The sequence below is a fragment of the Sodiomyces alkalinus genome (assembly GCF_003711515.1).
Source record: "Sodiomyces alkalinus F11 unplaced genomic scaffold SODALscaffold_2, whole genome shotgun sequence".
In the NCBI taxonomy this organism is placed as follows: Eukaryota; Fungi; Ascomycota; class Sordariomycetes; order Glomerellales; family Plectosphaerellaceae; genus Sodiomyces; species Sodiomyces alkalinus.
In genome coordinates, this window is record NW_021167080.1 from 1,903,563 (window position 1) to 1,919,501 (window position 15,939).

General features: G+C 53.8%; 9 protein-coding genes and 1 non-coding gene across 10 annotated transcripts in view; 3 read left to right on the forward strand and 7 right to left on the reverse strand.

The window, feature by feature from the left end:
- The window catches only part of SODALDRAFT_247356 (hypothetical protein), a gene marked incomplete at both ends in the record, with an annotated part of 3,705 nt that extends 3,211 nt beyond the window's left edge, over positions 1-494 (forward strand). The window contains one exon of the mRNA XM_028607400.1: positions 361-494. Coding sequence (XP_028468205.1) covers positions 361-494 — 134 coding nt within the window. The remainder of the gene's footprint in view (positions 1-360) is intronic.
- A 67-nt stretch (positions 495-561) lies between these two features.
- Positions 562-1,364, reverse strand: SODALDRAFT_95703 (hypothetical protein). The gene has a single exon (XM_028615819.1). The coding sequence runs from the start codon at positions 1,202-1,204 to the stop codon at positions 779-781; it is 426 nt and encodes a 141-aa protein (XP_028468206.1). The 5' UTR covers positions 1,205-1,364; the 3' UTR covers positions 562-778.
- Positions 1,365-2,126: 762 nt separating this feature from the next.
- SODALDRAFT_321758 (hypothetical protein) lies at positions 2,127-4,337 on the reverse strand (the record flags this gene model as incomplete). Its single annotated transcript, XM_028609650.1, has 2 exons — positions 2,127-3,435; positions 3,625-4,337. The coding sequence occupies 2 exons, from the start codon at positions 4,335-4,337 to the stop codon at positions 2,127-2,129; spliced, it is 2,022 nt and encodes a 673-aa protein (XP_028468207.1).
- A 1,571-nt stretch (positions 4,338-5,908) lies between these two features.
- Positions 5,909-6,978, forward strand: SODALDRAFT_330120 (hypothetical protein). Its single transcript, XM_028611127.1, has one exon. It carries the CDS (start codon positions 6,288-6,290, stop codon positions 6,579-6,581), a length of 294 nt encoding a protein of 97 aa, XP_028468208.1. The 5' UTR covers positions 5,909-6,287; the 3' UTR covers positions 6,582-6,978.
- A 501-nt stretch (positions 6,979-7,479) lies between these two features.
- On the reverse strand, positions 7,480-8,219 carry SODALDRAFT_376193 (hypothetical protein; the record flags this gene model as incomplete). Its single annotated transcript, XM_028614794.1, has 3 exons — positions 7,480-7,700; positions 7,774-8,085; positions 8,197-8,219. 3 exons carry the CDS (start codon positions 8,217-8,219, stop codon positions 7,499-7,501), a joined length of 537 nt encoding a protein of 178 aa, XP_028468209.1. The 3' UTR covers positions 7,480-7,498.
- A 1,606-nt stretch (positions 8,220-9,825) lies between these two features.
- Positions 9,826-10,514, reverse strand: SODALDRAFT_330123 (hypothetical protein). Its single transcript, XM_028611128.1, has 2 exons — positions 10,411-10,514; positions 9,826-10,352 (listed from the first exon to the last, which is right to left on the reverse strand). The coding sequence occupies exon 2, from the start codon at positions 10,183-10,185 to the stop codon at positions 9,937-9,939; it is 249 nt and encodes an 82-aa protein (XP_028468210.1). The 5' UTR covers positions 10,186-10,352; positions 10,411-10,514; the 3' UTR covers positions 9,826-9,936.
- SODALDRAFT_330124 (GTP-binding protein RBG1) lies at positions 10,241-12,591 on the reverse strand. Its single transcript, XM_028611129.1, has 7 exons — positions 12,302-12,591; positions 12,198-12,218; positions 11,847-12,129; positions 11,237-11,765; positions 11,031-11,139; positions 10,776-10,896; positions 10,241-10,646 (listed from the first exon to the last, which is right to left on the reverse strand). The coding sequence occupies exons 1-7, from the start codon at positions 12,320-12,322 to the stop codon at positions 10,627-10,629; spliced, it is 1,104 nt and encodes a 367-aa protein (XP_028468211.1). The 5' UTR covers positions 12,323-12,591; the 3' UTR covers positions 10,241-10,626.
- A 298-nt stretch (positions 12,592-12,889) lies between these two features.
- SODALDRAFT_t71 lies at positions 12,890-12,961 on the reverse strand. The gene has a single exon. It is a non-coding gene; the product is annotated as a tRNA-Met (tRNA).
- A 304-nt stretch (positions 12,962-13,265) lies between these two features.
- On the reverse strand, positions 13,266-13,788 carry SODALDRAFT_95872 (hypothetical protein). Its single transcript, XM_028615820.1, has one exon. It carries the CDS (start codon positions 13,584-13,586, stop codon positions 13,308-13,310), a length of 279 nt encoding a protein of 92 aa, XP_028468212.1. The 5' UTR covers positions 13,587-13,788; the 3' UTR covers positions 13,266-13,307.
- A 1,413-nt stretch (positions 13,789-15,201) lies between these two features.
- SODALDRAFT_330126 (hypothetical protein) overlaps positions 15,202-15,939 on the forward strand; it is a 2,089-nt gene continuing 1,351 nt past the window's right edge. The window contains exons 1-2 of the mRNA XM_028611130.1: positions 15,202-15,783; positions 15,843-15,920. Coding sequence (XP_028468213.1) covers positions 15,666-15,783; positions 15,843-15,920 — 196 coding nt within the window. The 5' untranslated portion in view covers positions 15,202-15,665. The remainder of the gene's footprint in view (positions 15,784-15,842; positions 15,921-15,939) is intronic.

Genomic DNA, 15,939 nt, shown 5'->3' on the forward strand with positions numbered 1-15,939 from the left:
ACAACAACAACAACAACAACAACAACAACAACAACAACAACAACAACAACAACAACAACAACAACAACAACAACAACAACAACAACAACAACAACGACACCAGCAGTTGTGATGGTAGTCCGTCGTCGCGGTGGCGGTCTAGCGGGGGCACGGGTCACACGAGCGGCGCGGATGCTGATCTCGAGCGGGGCCCCTCTGGCGCTGCTGCTGCTGCTGACAAACCGCCGGGCGGACCAGAGTCGGGTGTTGGTGCTCTCGAGGGCGGGGAGGCCATCGTCGGGGCGGCCATCGTCGGGGCGGCGCCCGATGACGCTGGAGACGAGGGCCTCGAGCAGGATCGCATCCTTTCCGAGATTGAAGAAGGGATACTCGATGTCTTTTCCGACGAGTACTGTAACAGGCATCTCCTCTACGGCGTGCTCGAGCTCATCCTTGTTCGGCTGATGCCTGAGTTGGCGGATAAGGGGGTGGCGGATTTGTTGGATGAGAGGTTGAGTTTATGAGATGACGACTACGACGGTTCTTCTCCTTTTCTTGTTCTTGCATTATTCCATCGGCAGCAAGCGAAATCGTCTTAGGTCGTGGACAGCCTTTCATCTCTCTTAACCTTAATATAGAGTAATAGTAGCGAGTAGTTGCATGTGGGGATAGCTACAAGTTTGTCGTGGACCCCTGGCCGAACCACGTAATACATCTGATAGATGATACAGAGAACACATGTCATCGCGGTTCAACTTGAATTCAGATGAGCAGACGGACTGATCTATTATTGTTACTGCTAGGAAAAGGGAAAAGAGCAAAGAGTAAAAAGGGTGGGCAAGATCCCCAAGAGTCTGTCCTCAAGACAAGGGAGGAGACCGCACCAGCCTGCTTCTCTCCCCTCGTTCACATTTGACCCTCCGAGAAGAGACTGAGAGACTGAAGAGACCCATGTTGCCCTTGAGTGTCCGTCTTGGAGAAAAGACGCCCGACCCATCCTGTCCCGATAGTCTGCATGTGCGTAGCATGCGCCCCCCAGTACCATCTTCAGGGAATAAGCCCTGTAACCAAGTCTCTCTCTCCTGTTCAACACCCGTTTTTGCTTTACCCCGGTCCTCAACCCAAGCCAGAGAAATAAAATAAAATAAAATAAGAAGATATGAACTGTTGATGGTGCAATATGTGAATATAGATAGCGTGAGGTGTATGAACTCGCGCCCAACATATACAGGCGTCTCCGGTAGATAGGGAGAAGACAGCGGGAAAACGAAAGTAAACGGATGCACAAAGTGCAAACTGTCGAGTTACAAAAAGGAAATAAAATCGGGGGAAATTGAAAATATGAAAATTCTCCTTGCAAGGAGACAAAGGTAGCTGCAGGTTCGCGTGAGCGGTGCAAGTCTTCTGCGGTAGAAGCTATAGAGAGAGATCAATGATGTCAAAGAAATGTCGGTCTGAAAGGGGTATCGATGAGAAGAAGCGAGGGATTCGAGAGGTGAATATGCGGAAGCGTCGGGGGTATATATCTGTCCAGTGGAAGTTTGATCATGGACCAGCTGCGTATGTGATATCAGGGGGGTTTCCCCCCTTTTCAGTCTCCTTTTTTTTGTCTTTCTCTTCCTCTTTGGAAGTAAGCCGTTCGTCGTGAGACGCCGTGGATCGTATAAGGTGTAAAGTTGAGGCCAAGAATATGTGCGAGAGTCGCTCCTCGTATGGGGATTGGTCGGCAGTGATGTTGAGAAACAATACCCATCCGTCGAAGGACGCAGGACGCAGCGGCTGGGCACTGCGTCTCGATATCCTCTCCCAGGGGTGCTTCACCATCTCCCCATACTCCATCCCCCTTTCCCACCGTGAAAAAGGAAACGCGAAATCCAACGCTTGGCAAGCACACACAACACACAACAAGCTTGTTACTTCGCCCGTCTATGTTGCCCGGTCCATATCCCGTATCCCAGTCCCCGGAAGAGGAACCACAGCCAGCGCCGTTGGCACCATAAGGGCACCCATAATCCATGAAACGAAGAGCAGAAAGGGGGGCAAAATAAAAATAAAAAAAAGGGACGAAAGAAAGCAACATGAACTCAAGGAGAGAAAAGAAAGAAAAGACGGCGAGAGAGGTAAAATTAGGGGAGCCCCTTGGCAGCTCATTCCACCATGGCAGCCCCGACTTTCAACGACCCCGACATCGCAGGAGGCGGCGGCCCCATCTCCGCATCCCCTTCCGGAATCCGCATCAGTCCCCCGATAGAAGAGAGGCCGGAGGTCTTGGACACCTGAAGCTGGAGCTGATGGAGCCGGAGTTTCTCCGTCAACCGCAGCACGGCCGTGTAGTCGCTGTGGTCCACGAAGCCAGTCGACGCCGCATTCTGGATGAAGCTGAGCAGCGTGTCGGCCGCTCGGCGGGCGTCTTCCTGCGAGGGGGACGACGGGGACGATACGACGGGGGTGGACGAGAGGCCGCTGGTGGCGGTCGCTCGTCCGTTGCTGCCGCCGCTGCCGCTGCCGCTGCCGCTGTTGTGGTTGTTGTTGTGGTTGTTGTGGTTGTTGTGGTTGTTGTGGTTGTTGTTGTTGTCCATGGCGAACGGGTTCGCGTTCAGCTCGTGACCGGGGGATTCGAGGGCCGATGACGGAGCCGTGGCTGACGATGCCGCCGTTTGGAATCTCGGGGTGGTGGGGTCGCCGCCTGCTGCCGTGGCGGTGGTAGAGCTGGGTGGGTGGTTCACGAATTCGAGGTCCAGCGTCGGGAACGTCTGGCTTCTCGGCCGCTGGAAGCTCGAACCGGAGACGAGGCCGCCGTCCTGCATGTCGCGCACCTGGTCGTGGGGGAGGAAACCGCCGACGTTCGGATCAGGGGAGAAGCCGAACGGCCCCGTGGGGCTCAAGGGGGCGGCGGCCGGCCCTGCACCGAAAGAGGACGGCCCCGCGTCGGTCGGCTGCTGCTGCTGCTGCTGCTGTTTCTGCTGTGGGTTGTTGAGCGACGTGACGAAACCGAGGCTGGGGCTCGCGTCCTCGTCGCTCCGATCGGCGGACAAGGGCGACAACTGGCCGGTCGGCGACGTGGTCGAGATGATGCTGTTGTGGCCCAGGGAGGGCGAGGAGGTCGACAAATTAGCGGCATGGTGATGGTCGGGAATATTCGTCTCCGAGGCTCTCCGAAGCAGACGCCGCACGCCGATGCCGTTCTTCTGCTTGAACTTCTCGAGCCAGGTGCCGTTCTGCAGGGCCCGGATGTGGCTGTCGGCGTCGCCGCCCACGTTGGCGACAAAGTGGCGGGCCTGTTGGAGAATCTCCTCGTCCGACACATCCGACCCGTGGCGGACTTGCCGCCTGGCCCAGCTCGACATGGCCTTGTCGATGTCCGGGATCTTGCTCTTGGTGCGCTTGATGGGCGACTGACTCCTGTCTTCCGGGTAGAGATATTTCTCCTTGTTTCGCAAGACTTTGGACACGGTGCTAAATTTTCGGGGGGGCAAAGGACCAGTGCGATTTGATGGTTAGACCTGCTGGCCCCTGGGGCGGAACAAAGGAACAAAGGAAGAAAGAAGGAAGGAAAGAAAGAAAGAAAGAAAGAAAGAAAGAAAGAAAAGAGCGGTGAAAAACTTGGGTCGGAGAGGATGTTTTGTTCTTGGTTCAGGGACCTACCTCCTCTCGACGCCGAACATGGCGCCGATTTCGGTTTGCTTCATGTTGGGGTTCTCGAGATGATACTGGCACATCCTTCTCCTGTCGTCGTCGGTCAAGGTCTTGCGCGGCGTCGACTGGGACACGCCGGACGGCCGTGTCATCTTGGACGGGGTGGGCGCCGCTATCATGGAGGGCATGCTTAAGGGGGGCGCCGAATGCGAGTGCGCCGCGAGGGCCGAGTAGCTGTTCGGGTTGGTGAGCATGCTCGGCCACGCCGGCTGCTGGGACGGTATGGTGAGCATCGACAGGTGTGCGTGAGGTTGACGTTGGTGATGGGGTTGCATCGATTGCAAGGGCAACGGCGGCGGCGGCATCCTGGGCATGGAATCGGACGAGAAGCCTTGATGTGAGCTATGGGGGGCATAGCTGAAGCTGCCATAGTCTGACATGGTGTTTTGGCTATATGGACTCATGTCGGCCCAGGGTTCATTGTTATGAGGTGTGCTGTGATGATGAGAGTGCTGCTGCTGCTGCTGCTGCTGCTGCTGCTGCTGCTGTTGTTGTTGTTCTTGTTGTTGTTGTTGCTGTTGTTGTTGCTGCTGTTGTTGCTGCTGCTGCTGTTCTTGTTGCTGTTGCTGCTGGGGCTGGGGCTGATGATGGCTGTTGAATGCGTGGTCCGGGGAGAGGTGACTCTCCTCGTCAACCTCAGAAAGCAGGATGGATGGGTTCATGTCTTGTATCTTTCCCTTGAGACTATCAGGGGACAATGGGATAAGGATGGCCAGGGACGACTCCGGGCGCCAGACGACGGCAGCATGCGTGCGACCCTGGAAGGTTGGGTCGGTAGAGGCAGAGGTAGCGGCAGAGGTTGCGATAGAGGTAGTGTCGGGTATCGCGGCGCCGGATGCGAGAGCCTGGTAGACAGCCACTCGATGGACGTGTGGGGGATGCCTGTTCCCCGGTAGACACTAGGTCGGTCTGGCTTCATGAATGGAAGACATGCAGGAGGAAAGAGGTTGGCCAAGTGGTTGTGGGGTTGCGTCGTGCAAGCAGTTTGCGTCCTGAGTACGGATAGACGTACGTTGTAGGCAAAAGGTTCAAGTTGGAAACCCGAGCGAGGTCCGCGGACGCAGATCCGATGCAGGTGTGCCGGAGGTGCAGCAAGCAATGGGGATTGGGGGTGAAGGGGGAGGGGGAAGAGGAGGGGGGCGCCAAGATGATGTGATGGACACTGCTTCCCCTGAAGAGAAGGAGTGAGAAGGCGTAAGTTGGTCGTTTCTCTCTGTGAAGCCCCGGCCGTGTATTCTTCCCTGGCCTAGGTCGGATGTCGTTATAGTTGTGGCTGGCTGTAGGCCGGCCCGTCTTGCGCGGTTTGACTATCTTCTCCAACTCGACCCTCGAAGCGGTTGCGATCCCGTGGGCGCAAAGCAAGTGCCTGCCGATAGACAAAGAACTCGAAGGCCACCAGGCGGGTGGAGCGAGTTGACCGGAGAGACGCACGAGAAGCGCTGGCTAACAAAAGCAAACAAGATCCGTTGCACGGACGCAAAAGCCGGTAAGTCGTGGGAATATGTAGTCGAGTAACGAGTTGTTGGAGACATTTGGTGAAGGTAAAGGGACTGACACAAAGAACATGAAGACAGACAGCTCGGCAGAGAGACCGAATACCGACAGAACTGACAGACAGATCGATGCAGTAACAAAAGCAATGGGCTAGGCCATACACTAATATGTAATAACGTCCATACTCCTTGACCTTACGTAGGTATGTATGTATGTATTATACCATACCCCGAGCCGGCCGGTGTCTAGTGGAGGTTTCCGTCGACAATACCGGCAAGGATAGTTCGGACGAGCGAGGGACGAGGACGAGAAAAGGGGGGTGTAATATCTCGCCGACGCATGGTGAGCACTGACAGAGAGGTCTCGGGGGGTAGGGGTAAAAGCCAAGGGGTGGGGGGAAGACGGACTGGGGATGGGGGAGGGCAGGGATTAAGGTGGGTTAAGGGGGGTTAAGGGGGGTGTGGATGATGGGCCCGTGGGCAGGATTAGGATTGGATCTATCCGAATGAAGCATGAAGAGACGGAGAAGGAGAAGGAGGGGAATGCCCGTGCCCGTTTAACTCTTGGATGTCTGATGGTAATGCTACCCGCAACAGGGGCCCCCTGAACAGTTGATCTCTTCTCTGTTCTCTCTCTGTGTCAACTTGTCAAGATAGGAAAAATAGCAAGACAAGACAGCGGGATAATGATGTGGTAATCTACTCAATACGTTGTGGGTAGCGAGAGACATTTGTTTCGGGTATGATACGATAATACGTAGGGGGGGAGGGGAGGTGGCGTGGGATATGCTCTCAGCCTCTCTCAGGATGGTCGTTGAAGAATTGCTGACATGAGAGACACATCGAGATGGCTCTAGGGGTCGAACAGAAGATAATTCCGAGGGCAGGGTAAAAGTGTACATGTATGAACCAGAGAAGAAGGCCGTGGGGCAACCCGTCGAGTCGGCGTGTCGGGCAATAGGAGGTTGAACCGGCCAAATGAGTGTCTTATCCGGTCCTTTCTGATGATGATTGATGCTCGCTGAAGAAGATGGGCCGCCCCGAAGCGCTGTCAATCGTGCGAGTCAAGGCTTGTAGTGTGTAATGAGGCATTTGGGCAGGCTTGTTGGTTAGTCTGTCATGGTCTTCTTGGCTGTCGTTTTTCGTCTCCTTTTTTCTTTCTTTTTCTCCCTTCTTATTCATCCCCTTTCTTCTTTTTCCTTCCCCTTGCCCTTTGTCTTCAACTGCTCAGTTGTCATCCGGCCTTCTCAGGGTGAGGGTAAAGACATCCATCGTCTTCATCAACTTGTCGTCCTTCTCTCAGTCGTCGCATCGACAACCGGCCCCTTCACCGCTCCCGCTTTCGCTTCCGCTTCCCCCGTCCGTCCTCCTCCTCTCCTCCATCTCCCCTTCTCTGAAGCGAAGCTAGGGTAACGGGCGGGCCCGGAAGGCGCCTATGTCTTAGCGGCTTTGCCCCCCCCCTTGCCTCACTGAACGCCATGCTTTCCGAGAGCCAATACTCGGTGATCATATGTAACTCGTGATCGTGATCATAGTCGTGATGGGATCTCGGAATTAGCCTGTCGCGTCTCCTTCTCTCACTTCTCCCCCGCCCTCCGTTCTTCCACTCAGCAAGGGACGTGTAATCATCTGCTAACGAGAAACAGGGGAAAGGCCCTGTCAGCGTCCAGTCCGCCGTCCCAGTGGACAGCCGGCAAGACGAGCTGGGATAACCCCGGCTCACACCGAGTACAACGTACAACGTACTTCACGACCAGGTGCAGGGGCGGTATTTTGAACCGCATCGTCGCCTCTCGTCGCTCCAGTCCTCTTCTCTCCCTCTTTGCGTTTCCCCACGTCTGAGATCCTGAGCTCAAGTCCTCTTTGCTTTTTCTTCATTTTTTTTTTTTTTTTTCCTCCGTCGAGGTCAAGGTTCTTTCTGCCCCTCACCTGCAGTGGTCAAGCCTTGACCATGACAGACGGGAAAATGTCAGCCATCTCGCACGCGCCGTTGACATCCCCCCCTGGTAGTCTTTCCTTCGAGCGCCACCCCCACCAGTGACCGGTATCCGCCGTTCCGCCCTCAACCGACAAATAACGCGCGGAAGAACGGTGTAACCTGGGATTTCCCATCCTCAGCTCGCTCTGACCTCAATGACAGCCTCGAGTCAAAGAGTGTCGTCGCACCGTCACGTCCTCGTCGAGGAATCCGTACATGTACTCATCTATCCAACTTGCGCCACCTCGGATGACTCGGATCTGACTTTGCCAAGCTGATAACACAACGTACACGTACACGGTACCGTCCCCAAACATATGGTAAATGTACCTACCGTACGGTTGTAATATGGTCATATGGTCCGTCCTGCGGGAGCTAATGGGACGGGCCTTTTCTCTTCCTTGAGCACGATGCGAGATGCGATGATGCGATGATCTACCAGGTCAGGCATCCCCGTTGCCAAACCAAATCCTTGGACCTCGTCGCCCTGGATTGGCTTTTGCAATGTGCGATGGAAGTACGTATTATTAGTGGCCCAGTTCGGCAGCCCCTTCCTGTCGCCTGTGCTCCGTCGCTCCGCTGCTCCGTCTACTCGTGGAGGACCGTGGAGTCGTACACTACCCGTACGAATTCGCATCGCATTCGTTCCCCCCCTTCTCCGCCGGAAGAGGATTCGGCGACCGCCATCCGTACGGGAAATGTGGAGGAGGGGGCCAGAAGCGGAAGGACCGCGTCTTGTCCAACAGCATAGCATGTCTCGGACTCGAGCTGAACAGGAAATGGAACATACAACGCACCGTACACCATTGGTCATAATTGCCTGGCCACAGCGAATTCCGTCGAGTCTTGCCATTGGCCTGCATACGTTCAGCGAGAGGCCATCCCGGATTCCAGTTGGTCAGTTCAAGTTCCATTATCACCGGCTGAACGGGATGCGGACTTGTGAGGGGAGAATATGGCCGACAATGATGACGACCCTGTCAGATCGGGCACCTTCTTTCTACCTATCCGTACGTTAGTAGATGCCCCCCAGGTCCCTCGCCTTCTCACAATATGATTGTCATGTGAGACATTTTGGCTGGGCGTTGGCGCTAGAGACGACTCTGTACTCCGTACGTGAAGAGTGCGTAACGTTGTACCGTAGATTATAATGCCTATTCAGAATTAATCATGATTAGTGCAGTCGGCTTGCATGAGAGCCACGAGGGCGTCAGGGGCCCGAAAAGCGGCCGGCCAGAGTTTCCAACCGACCGTGTAGAATGATTCCATGACAGATCCGGTCGTAAGGCTAGCCGTCTCTCGTCTCTCGTCTCTCGTCCATTGTGCAGAATAGCAGAACCGGACATCGTCAAAGCTCACTCCAGCACCACCCTCTCCCCACAGCAGGCCAATGCCCATGTTATGCTTATGCTGCAAGCAACCCCCCCCCTAACCATCTTGTGATCAACACCACACGTACCTGTGAGAACACATGCTGTACGTGTAGAACTCGAGAAATCGAATCAATGTGCACAATCGCGCCGCGGCCCGCCCTCTTTGCGCCCAAAGAACCCGGGACATCCTCAATGTATGAAGCAACGACCAGGCCAGCCAGGGAGCTCGAGCACCACTGCAGCAGTCATAGGCCACCCGTGGGACGTCCGTGCCCTTGCGCTCGTCCTTTTCCCAATGCGGTCTTTTCCCCTCAACACCATGCCTGTCTGGGGGACAGACGAGGATCGAAAGGCTTGCAGCAGTGACGGGCCCAGGGAGCGAACCGTGGGTTGGCGAAAACTGGACCGGCAAGTGGATACGCAAAATTAGGACTGGACTGCGGAAACAGGGGGCGGGCGGGCGGTATGGGTGTGCGAGCGCCGAGGACGAGTACGAGGGGGGGGACCGCTCCCAATGTCTAAGAAACCTGCATCCTTGCTCCCGACAGCTAGGACGGACAGGTACGGTGGGAACACAAAGTAAAAGAAGGGCAACCCGCGACGATCGTTGGAGCTTCTCAATGACATCAAGTTGGTATGTTTGCCGCGTATGGCGTAATGATGAGCGGCCTTCGTCCGAGTCAGATGCGGTGAAGATGCACGCCAAATGCGGCTTTCTTCTCCTTCGTACAGTACGTGTACGAGTGGAAAGAAAGCAAGGCCACGAAGATGACAGAAAAAGATAGGAGGCCCACTCCTGCTGGTTGACTGACTAACTGACAGCCACCCACTCCCCTCTGGCACCCTGGCACGGGCCTCGGCGGCAAAAGGAGGCTTCTGAAAGGTCAGTTTGAGAGACCGGGGGGGGGGCGGGGCTCTGTGGGTAGGATTCGCCCTGCAGCAACTACTGGCCAGGAATTTTTCCTCCAGGAGAGCAATTCAGCACGAGCATAGTGACCGGCAGAATTCGATTCGCAGGGCCAACAACACCAGGTCAAAGTCGACGAGGTCCCTTCGTAAGTCGGAAGCCGGGTCGATTCGATTCGAGTCGAGTCCACATGAGCTATTCGCACATATGCCGCCCAACACACTTGATGAAGCAAAGAGTGCGATGTGGGACCTGGTCAGCCACCAGAGAAATCCGTACATAACGCCTTGCCGTCGAGTCGATCGAGTCGATCGAGTTTGTTTTTGACCTCGTTGCAATTCGTTGAGAGAGAAAAAGAGAGGAAAAAAAAAAAAAAAAAAGGGAGACGGACAAAGGTCCAGGAAATGCTGCTTCCACTCCATGCACCCCTTTCCCCGTATGCGGCCGAGTCGTCGACCCTAACCCTGCGCTGGGGTTTGTACCAGCCTGCATGCATCGCATTCCCCACGCTTATCTCCCAGCCCATACGTGTGTTGGCCGCATAGTAAGCGACCGTCGGTTATGCAACCTCGCCGCCATTGTTGCGACATCAAGCCCTTCACCTGGGTACGCGGGTCCTTGTGACGTATTATTGAGATGTTTAATAAAAAGCCGTCTTCGTCTTGTCGTCGTCTTCTCACGAGCCCGCCACAGAAAAGTATCCTGCGACTTGACGAAAGACCGAGTAGGAGCCAGTGCCAGTGCCAGTGCCAGTGCCATGGTGTCGCGAGGCTGATTCGCGTCTATCTATTGTACGGTCCGAAGGGGGGTCGGAGAATGCTGCGAAAGAACACAGACCCAAGATAACATTTTGCTGATGTTTCTGCCTCATCGCTGTCTCCCTTCGCACTATCGGATGTCAACCGCCGGTACGACGTTCCTTGGCGCTGTTCAAGGTCAGCCGTGCTACCCCCCCGGACGAGAGTATTCAAAGGCGCCACACACGAGGCCCAGTGATTTTGCTTGCTCCAGCGGAGCACTAGGTACATCACCGTCCATCCATTCTACAACGTATGTCTACCGCCTTGGGGTGTTGATGGTCCCCGAGCCAGGCGCAATCATGGTCATCAAGTCGTGAATTCGCTTCGTCAGTTGACAAGGTACTATGTGTCGGGTTTGTTTCTTCTTCTTCTTTTCCAATCCTCTTCGTGTACCTTTTTTTTATCGCTTGACAATGGTTACTGTTCATACAGATGTGTCAGACAGTTTGTTTTGCTTGTCATAGTGTCGGTGGGTGGAGTGGGTAAGGGGCGGTAAGGGGGCAAGGGGGTAAGGGGGCAAGGGGCAAGGGGGCCAGCGGGACCACGAACCAATATCTTCATCGGCGAGCTCGTGAGACAGGCCAACTCGCTGCGGTTGGTGCTTGACAGACTTTCCGTAGACGATTGCGGTCTTGAAGTTATCAACGATGGTCCGATGGATGGCATTGCACTACGTATACGGGAGTATTGCGGTCAATTAGCCGGTCCGGAAAAGACGATAAGGGGATGTAAGGGGATGTAAGGGGATGGCGCCCAGGACCGTGCATGCGGTCTGGTGGACGGTGGCAATGACGGACGACTTACAAAGTCCTCGACAGTACATCGGTTAGAACGAAGGACGACCGGCTCGTTGTAATCTGGCAACTTTCCTTTTGGCTTTGTGTATACCCGAACTAGCCTGAGTTTGTCCCACCTGTGTGCGCAAGACGTGTTAATAGCCGTCGATCATCCCGGTGGTGGGCCTACCGTTAAGCAAATCACCGCCATGACAATCGTAACAAGAGACTTACATGGCTTCCAAAAGTTCGTCAATGTTCCATCCATGCTCGGAGCTGACCGGGACAGCGTTGGGGATCCGGTAGAGTAGGTCGAGCTCCTCAATACTGATCGCGTCGATCTTGTTCAGCACATAGATGACGGGGATGTAGCTGCGACTCCTTTCCTCGAGCACGTCGATGACGTCGTCGATGGTCGCATCGCAGCGAATGGCAATGTCCGCAGAGTTGATCCGGTATTCGTTCATGACCGCCTTGATCTCTTCGTGGGTGATGTTGGTCAGGGGCACGGTGCTGGTGATGTTCAACCCGCCCTTGTCCTTCTTCTTGAACGTGATGTTAGGGGGTTGCTTGTTTAGACGGATGCCGAAGCCCTCCAACTCGGTCTCGATGACCCGCTTGTCGGTCAGAGGCTTGTTCACGTCGAGGATGATGAAAATTAGATGGCACGTCTTGGCCACAGCAATGACCTGTCGACCTCGACCTCGACCATCCTTGGCTCCTTCGATGATACCGGGCAAGTCGATGACTTGAAGAGGGGCACCTAGAACGCGAGAGAAAGGAGAATCTCCAGTTAGGCATACCACTCGGCCGGGCTTGCTTGCCATTGGGGTCGCGGTCTTACCGTTGTACTTGAGCTGACCTGGCACCGAGGTCAAAGTCGTGAACTCATAGGCAGCGGCCTCGGAGTACTGTCCAGTCAGATGGCTCATCAGGGTACTTTTGCCAACCGAAGGAAAGCCGATGAAACCGATACTGGCCACGCCTGTCCTGGCGACATCGAACCCCGTGCCTCCGCCGCCGCTAGTTCCCGATGGGGTCAGAAGCTCTCTCTTTAGTTTGGCCAGCTTCGCCTTCAGTTGACCCAGATGGAAGGATGTCGCCTTATTCTTCTGGGTTTTGGCCATCTGCAGTGGATTGTCATGTCAGTCGATTGGTTTCGCCCACGAGGGAATTCGGAATCGGTGACTCGTACTTCGGCCTCAATATCCTTGATCTGTGATAAGTAGCGGTTAGCCATATTGTCCATGATAGTTATTGTCTCTCAAGATGAGCATCGGTTGTTCAAGCGCGTCCTACCTTGTCTACAGTGGTCGCCATGGTTGCGGTGTTGTCCGAGCTACCCTCCTGTTATGGTGGTCGGTGAGCAAGACAGCCCTCGTTGCTGGAAAAGAAGGGTGAAAGGAAGCAAGAAAACGTCTGAAATGAAGACCCGCGGTGGATAGCTCGCTCAATGAGGCTCTATTTCTGTTTCGACGGGACTTTTGAGGATCGCGATTGGAGTTGTAAATGCTACGTTGGGCGGTTGTTGGTTGTCCGATATTACTGTGCAAACACCAGTGGGGTAAAATTTTGGCGGGGTGCGGAATTTGGCCCTTTGTTTGGTCTGGGGAGAGTTTTAGTCCGGATCCTTGAGGCTTCCAAGGCGTGATGTCACTAATCAGAAAATCATCACGTGACACATCGAAGATGAAAGTACACAGAAAACACAACTATAAAGCGGGAGAGAAAAGTGGTGGGAATAAAAAGAGATAAGAGGGCAGCAGATGTAGCCGAAATAAGACTTGTCAATCACAGTACATCAGTCACACACACACAAACCAACGGAGAGAGAATAAAAAAATAAAATAAAAATAAAAAGGCACAAAGAGGACAAAAATATCAAGTTAGCAACTGAACGTTTCGATCGTTCGACCTCCGGGTTATGAGCCCGGCGCGCTTCCGCTGCGCCAAGTTGCTTTAGAACCTGATTGGAAGGCTGGTCAACTTTTGGTCGCTATAAGGCAAATAGCTGCCATTACAGTGAGTGAGCAAAAGTTTCGGGATAACCCAAAGTAGAATGCTTCGAACCTTTTAGGGACCACTTGCTTCTATTAGGGCAAAAACCATATTATATTGCAAAAGTAACGAATTACTGGATCTTTGAAATGTACCGAAATTATTGCTCACCCACTGTAGCTTATAGGATCCTTGGACTCCTATTAGTACCTAAATGTCCAAAGCAAGCGTACGAATACTTGGGAGCGACAACTTCACATCTGTTCACGGTATTAGCAATCAGTATTTTCTTTCTCCCTAATTACAGTCATGGATATGGACAATGGACAGAAGCCGGCGTTGGGATACTATTAAGAATACAAACTAACAGACTACTAGGGATAGTAGAGAAAGATATATGATACCACAACCACTGACCAGACTCAAGGCCGTGACATCTCCTGATCCAGTGATGACAGTAAAATCCCTTGAATCCCCCTAGCCATTCAGGGATGAGGCATTCACTCCGACGAGTGCATTGGAAATGCTGGCCGCGCCCAGGTCCGCCAGCACGGAGAGCATAATCTTGCAGTCGACAACCTGACATGATCCTTGCTCAGTTTTTACCCTCGCGGCCACATCCAAGTTGGCCTCTTCCTCGTATTGATCTGGGAGTCTTCCCCACAAATGGCTTTGTCCGGGCTCTACCGCCCGGGTCGGCGTTTTAGGAAGGGCACATTCTGACTACTGGCCCGCGCCGGCGTCAGGAAGGTATCTCCGGTCCGAATATCTTAGGTCTTTTGTGAGAATATGGATGTTCAGGGGGACTTCAGAATGCTAGGTGTGGAGTCTAGGACGTGGACGGTGACGGTGACGGTGACGGTGACGGATGCCCACGTGGTTGGCTGAGAAAGACGTGAACGGCTAGCACGAACATGACGACGATGGAGATAATGATGAGCACACCGATGCCCCATCCGCGGAGGCGACACCTGGTGGGACGGGCGCGGGGAAGCGGCGAAGGAGAGCGGCGACCTTGAAGGGCGAGTTCTCGTCCTCCCGCTTCTACTCCTATGGCTCCCTTCTCGGCGTCCGAAAGGGATCCACCTTGGCTCTTTTTGGATGGTTTGATGCCGGAGACCCTCGGACCCAAGAGGAGGGCGGGTAGATTGGTAGCCAAAGCAACAGGGCCGGAGAGGATCTTCTAGAATGAACTTCGGTGATGCAGAGGACATGGAGCGTCGATGGATGGGCAAGGTGTACACTGGACGGAGTCCATTGCGATGGCGCGGGTGTGGCGGGTCTGACGTTAACCCGGTCTCTGAATGTCTTGATTTTTCCCTTTTTTCTTCTTTTTTTCCCTTTGAAGATGCTAATTAGAAGTTCAATAGTGAAGACTATTTGATGTTTGAGGTTGCAGAGAACAGGAAGCAATGGAGGAGCTAGATGAAATGACAAAAGAAGCAGAGGACGAAGAGGACGAAGAGGAGAGGTGAAGAAAAGAAGAGTGCTCGCTTCTTTCGCGGTTTTCCTGTTGTTTCCCTGTTTGTTGTTTCTCTAATGTGGCGTCTGTGGCTGGAACCTGAGGCTGTGCAGCCCGGTTTCTCGGCCGAGAGGAACGTACAAGTTCTCCGTCTCATTCAACCTCCCATCTTCACTTCACTTCACCTCTGTTCATCTTTTCAATTTCTTCATTTTCGCATTCTTTCTCATCATTCTCCAGTTTCAAACAATGCTATTGCCACGCTGTTCTACTGTGGCAACTATCTAAAACAATAGGCCGGACCGATTTGTTTGCCTTGCAGAGCCATGTTTTGCATCTTGTCTCAAAACACAACACAACGCGTTGAAGCAACGCTGCAACGCAGCAACACCCTGGGACATTAGCGTCATATAGACACTTAGGACAGCCCGTTTTCTGCCCGGTCTTTGTCTCATTTTAGAACACGCTAATCGTGTATCTACGATTCCTTACAACCGTTGAGTGACCTTTGAAACTCCCTTGCTGTTGGCAGTCCTTTCAACGAACAAGGCCATCCTGATGGCCAGATGTCTTCTACGCCTTGTTTATTGATATCTCCACGTTCCCAGTCCGACTCAAACAACGCTCCAAGACATCTGAATACCACCAGGAACATGAATACCGGGAATCCTGGCAATGTCGTAACCCGATCGTAAGCTTACTACCTAGCACACGGCGTCTGGTATCCCACCTGGCCACTACCACGAAGATCGAGTTTTCGGACGGCTCATGGGCTGCACGCGACTCCTTTGGAACTTTCACATCATTAGACACTTCAACCGTCATGGTTACTGCTGATGTGTCTGTGTCTGCAACATGCAGGCAAGCCACAAACCCTGCGCAACTCCTCCCATGCCCAGCATTTCCAGCTGCCGGTTAAGCCGAAGTCTTCAAACCTTGAACACTTCCGGTCTTGACACGCCCTCCTTCAGATATCTTTGTCGAGCCATGGTATATCAGAGAGCTTCTGCTAGCTCTGCTCAGAAATTTGCGAACCTGGCTAATCGCATCTCATCAAAACGTCCTCCACGGTCTTGCCAGCGTTCTCGTTAGAAAGTTACATGTACGACTTGCACCGCATTCTCTCCACTTCAGCTTGCTTCCCCCTTAGCTTACTGTCCCTTAAACATGTTCTTCCAATGTCGTCCGAAGTCAAAATCACACATGCACGTTCTCTCCCCGTCCAGGCCCGACTGCGTACGTCATGGCTGCACCCGGAGAGCGCTCCGATGCGAGTCGAAGTCCCAGGGCCAGCAGCTACTGTCGCTCCACTGCAAAGATCGTCAGTTGCCCAACACTTAGCGCCTCCTCCACTTCAAACCCAACTGACCTCATTACAAGATGCCTGTCGTTTCAGGCTAGGTGGTGTTATGTGCCCCAACGCCAAGGACCCGGGCCCATCTCGGTTCTGCGAGGATCGTGAGTGCACCGCGAATTT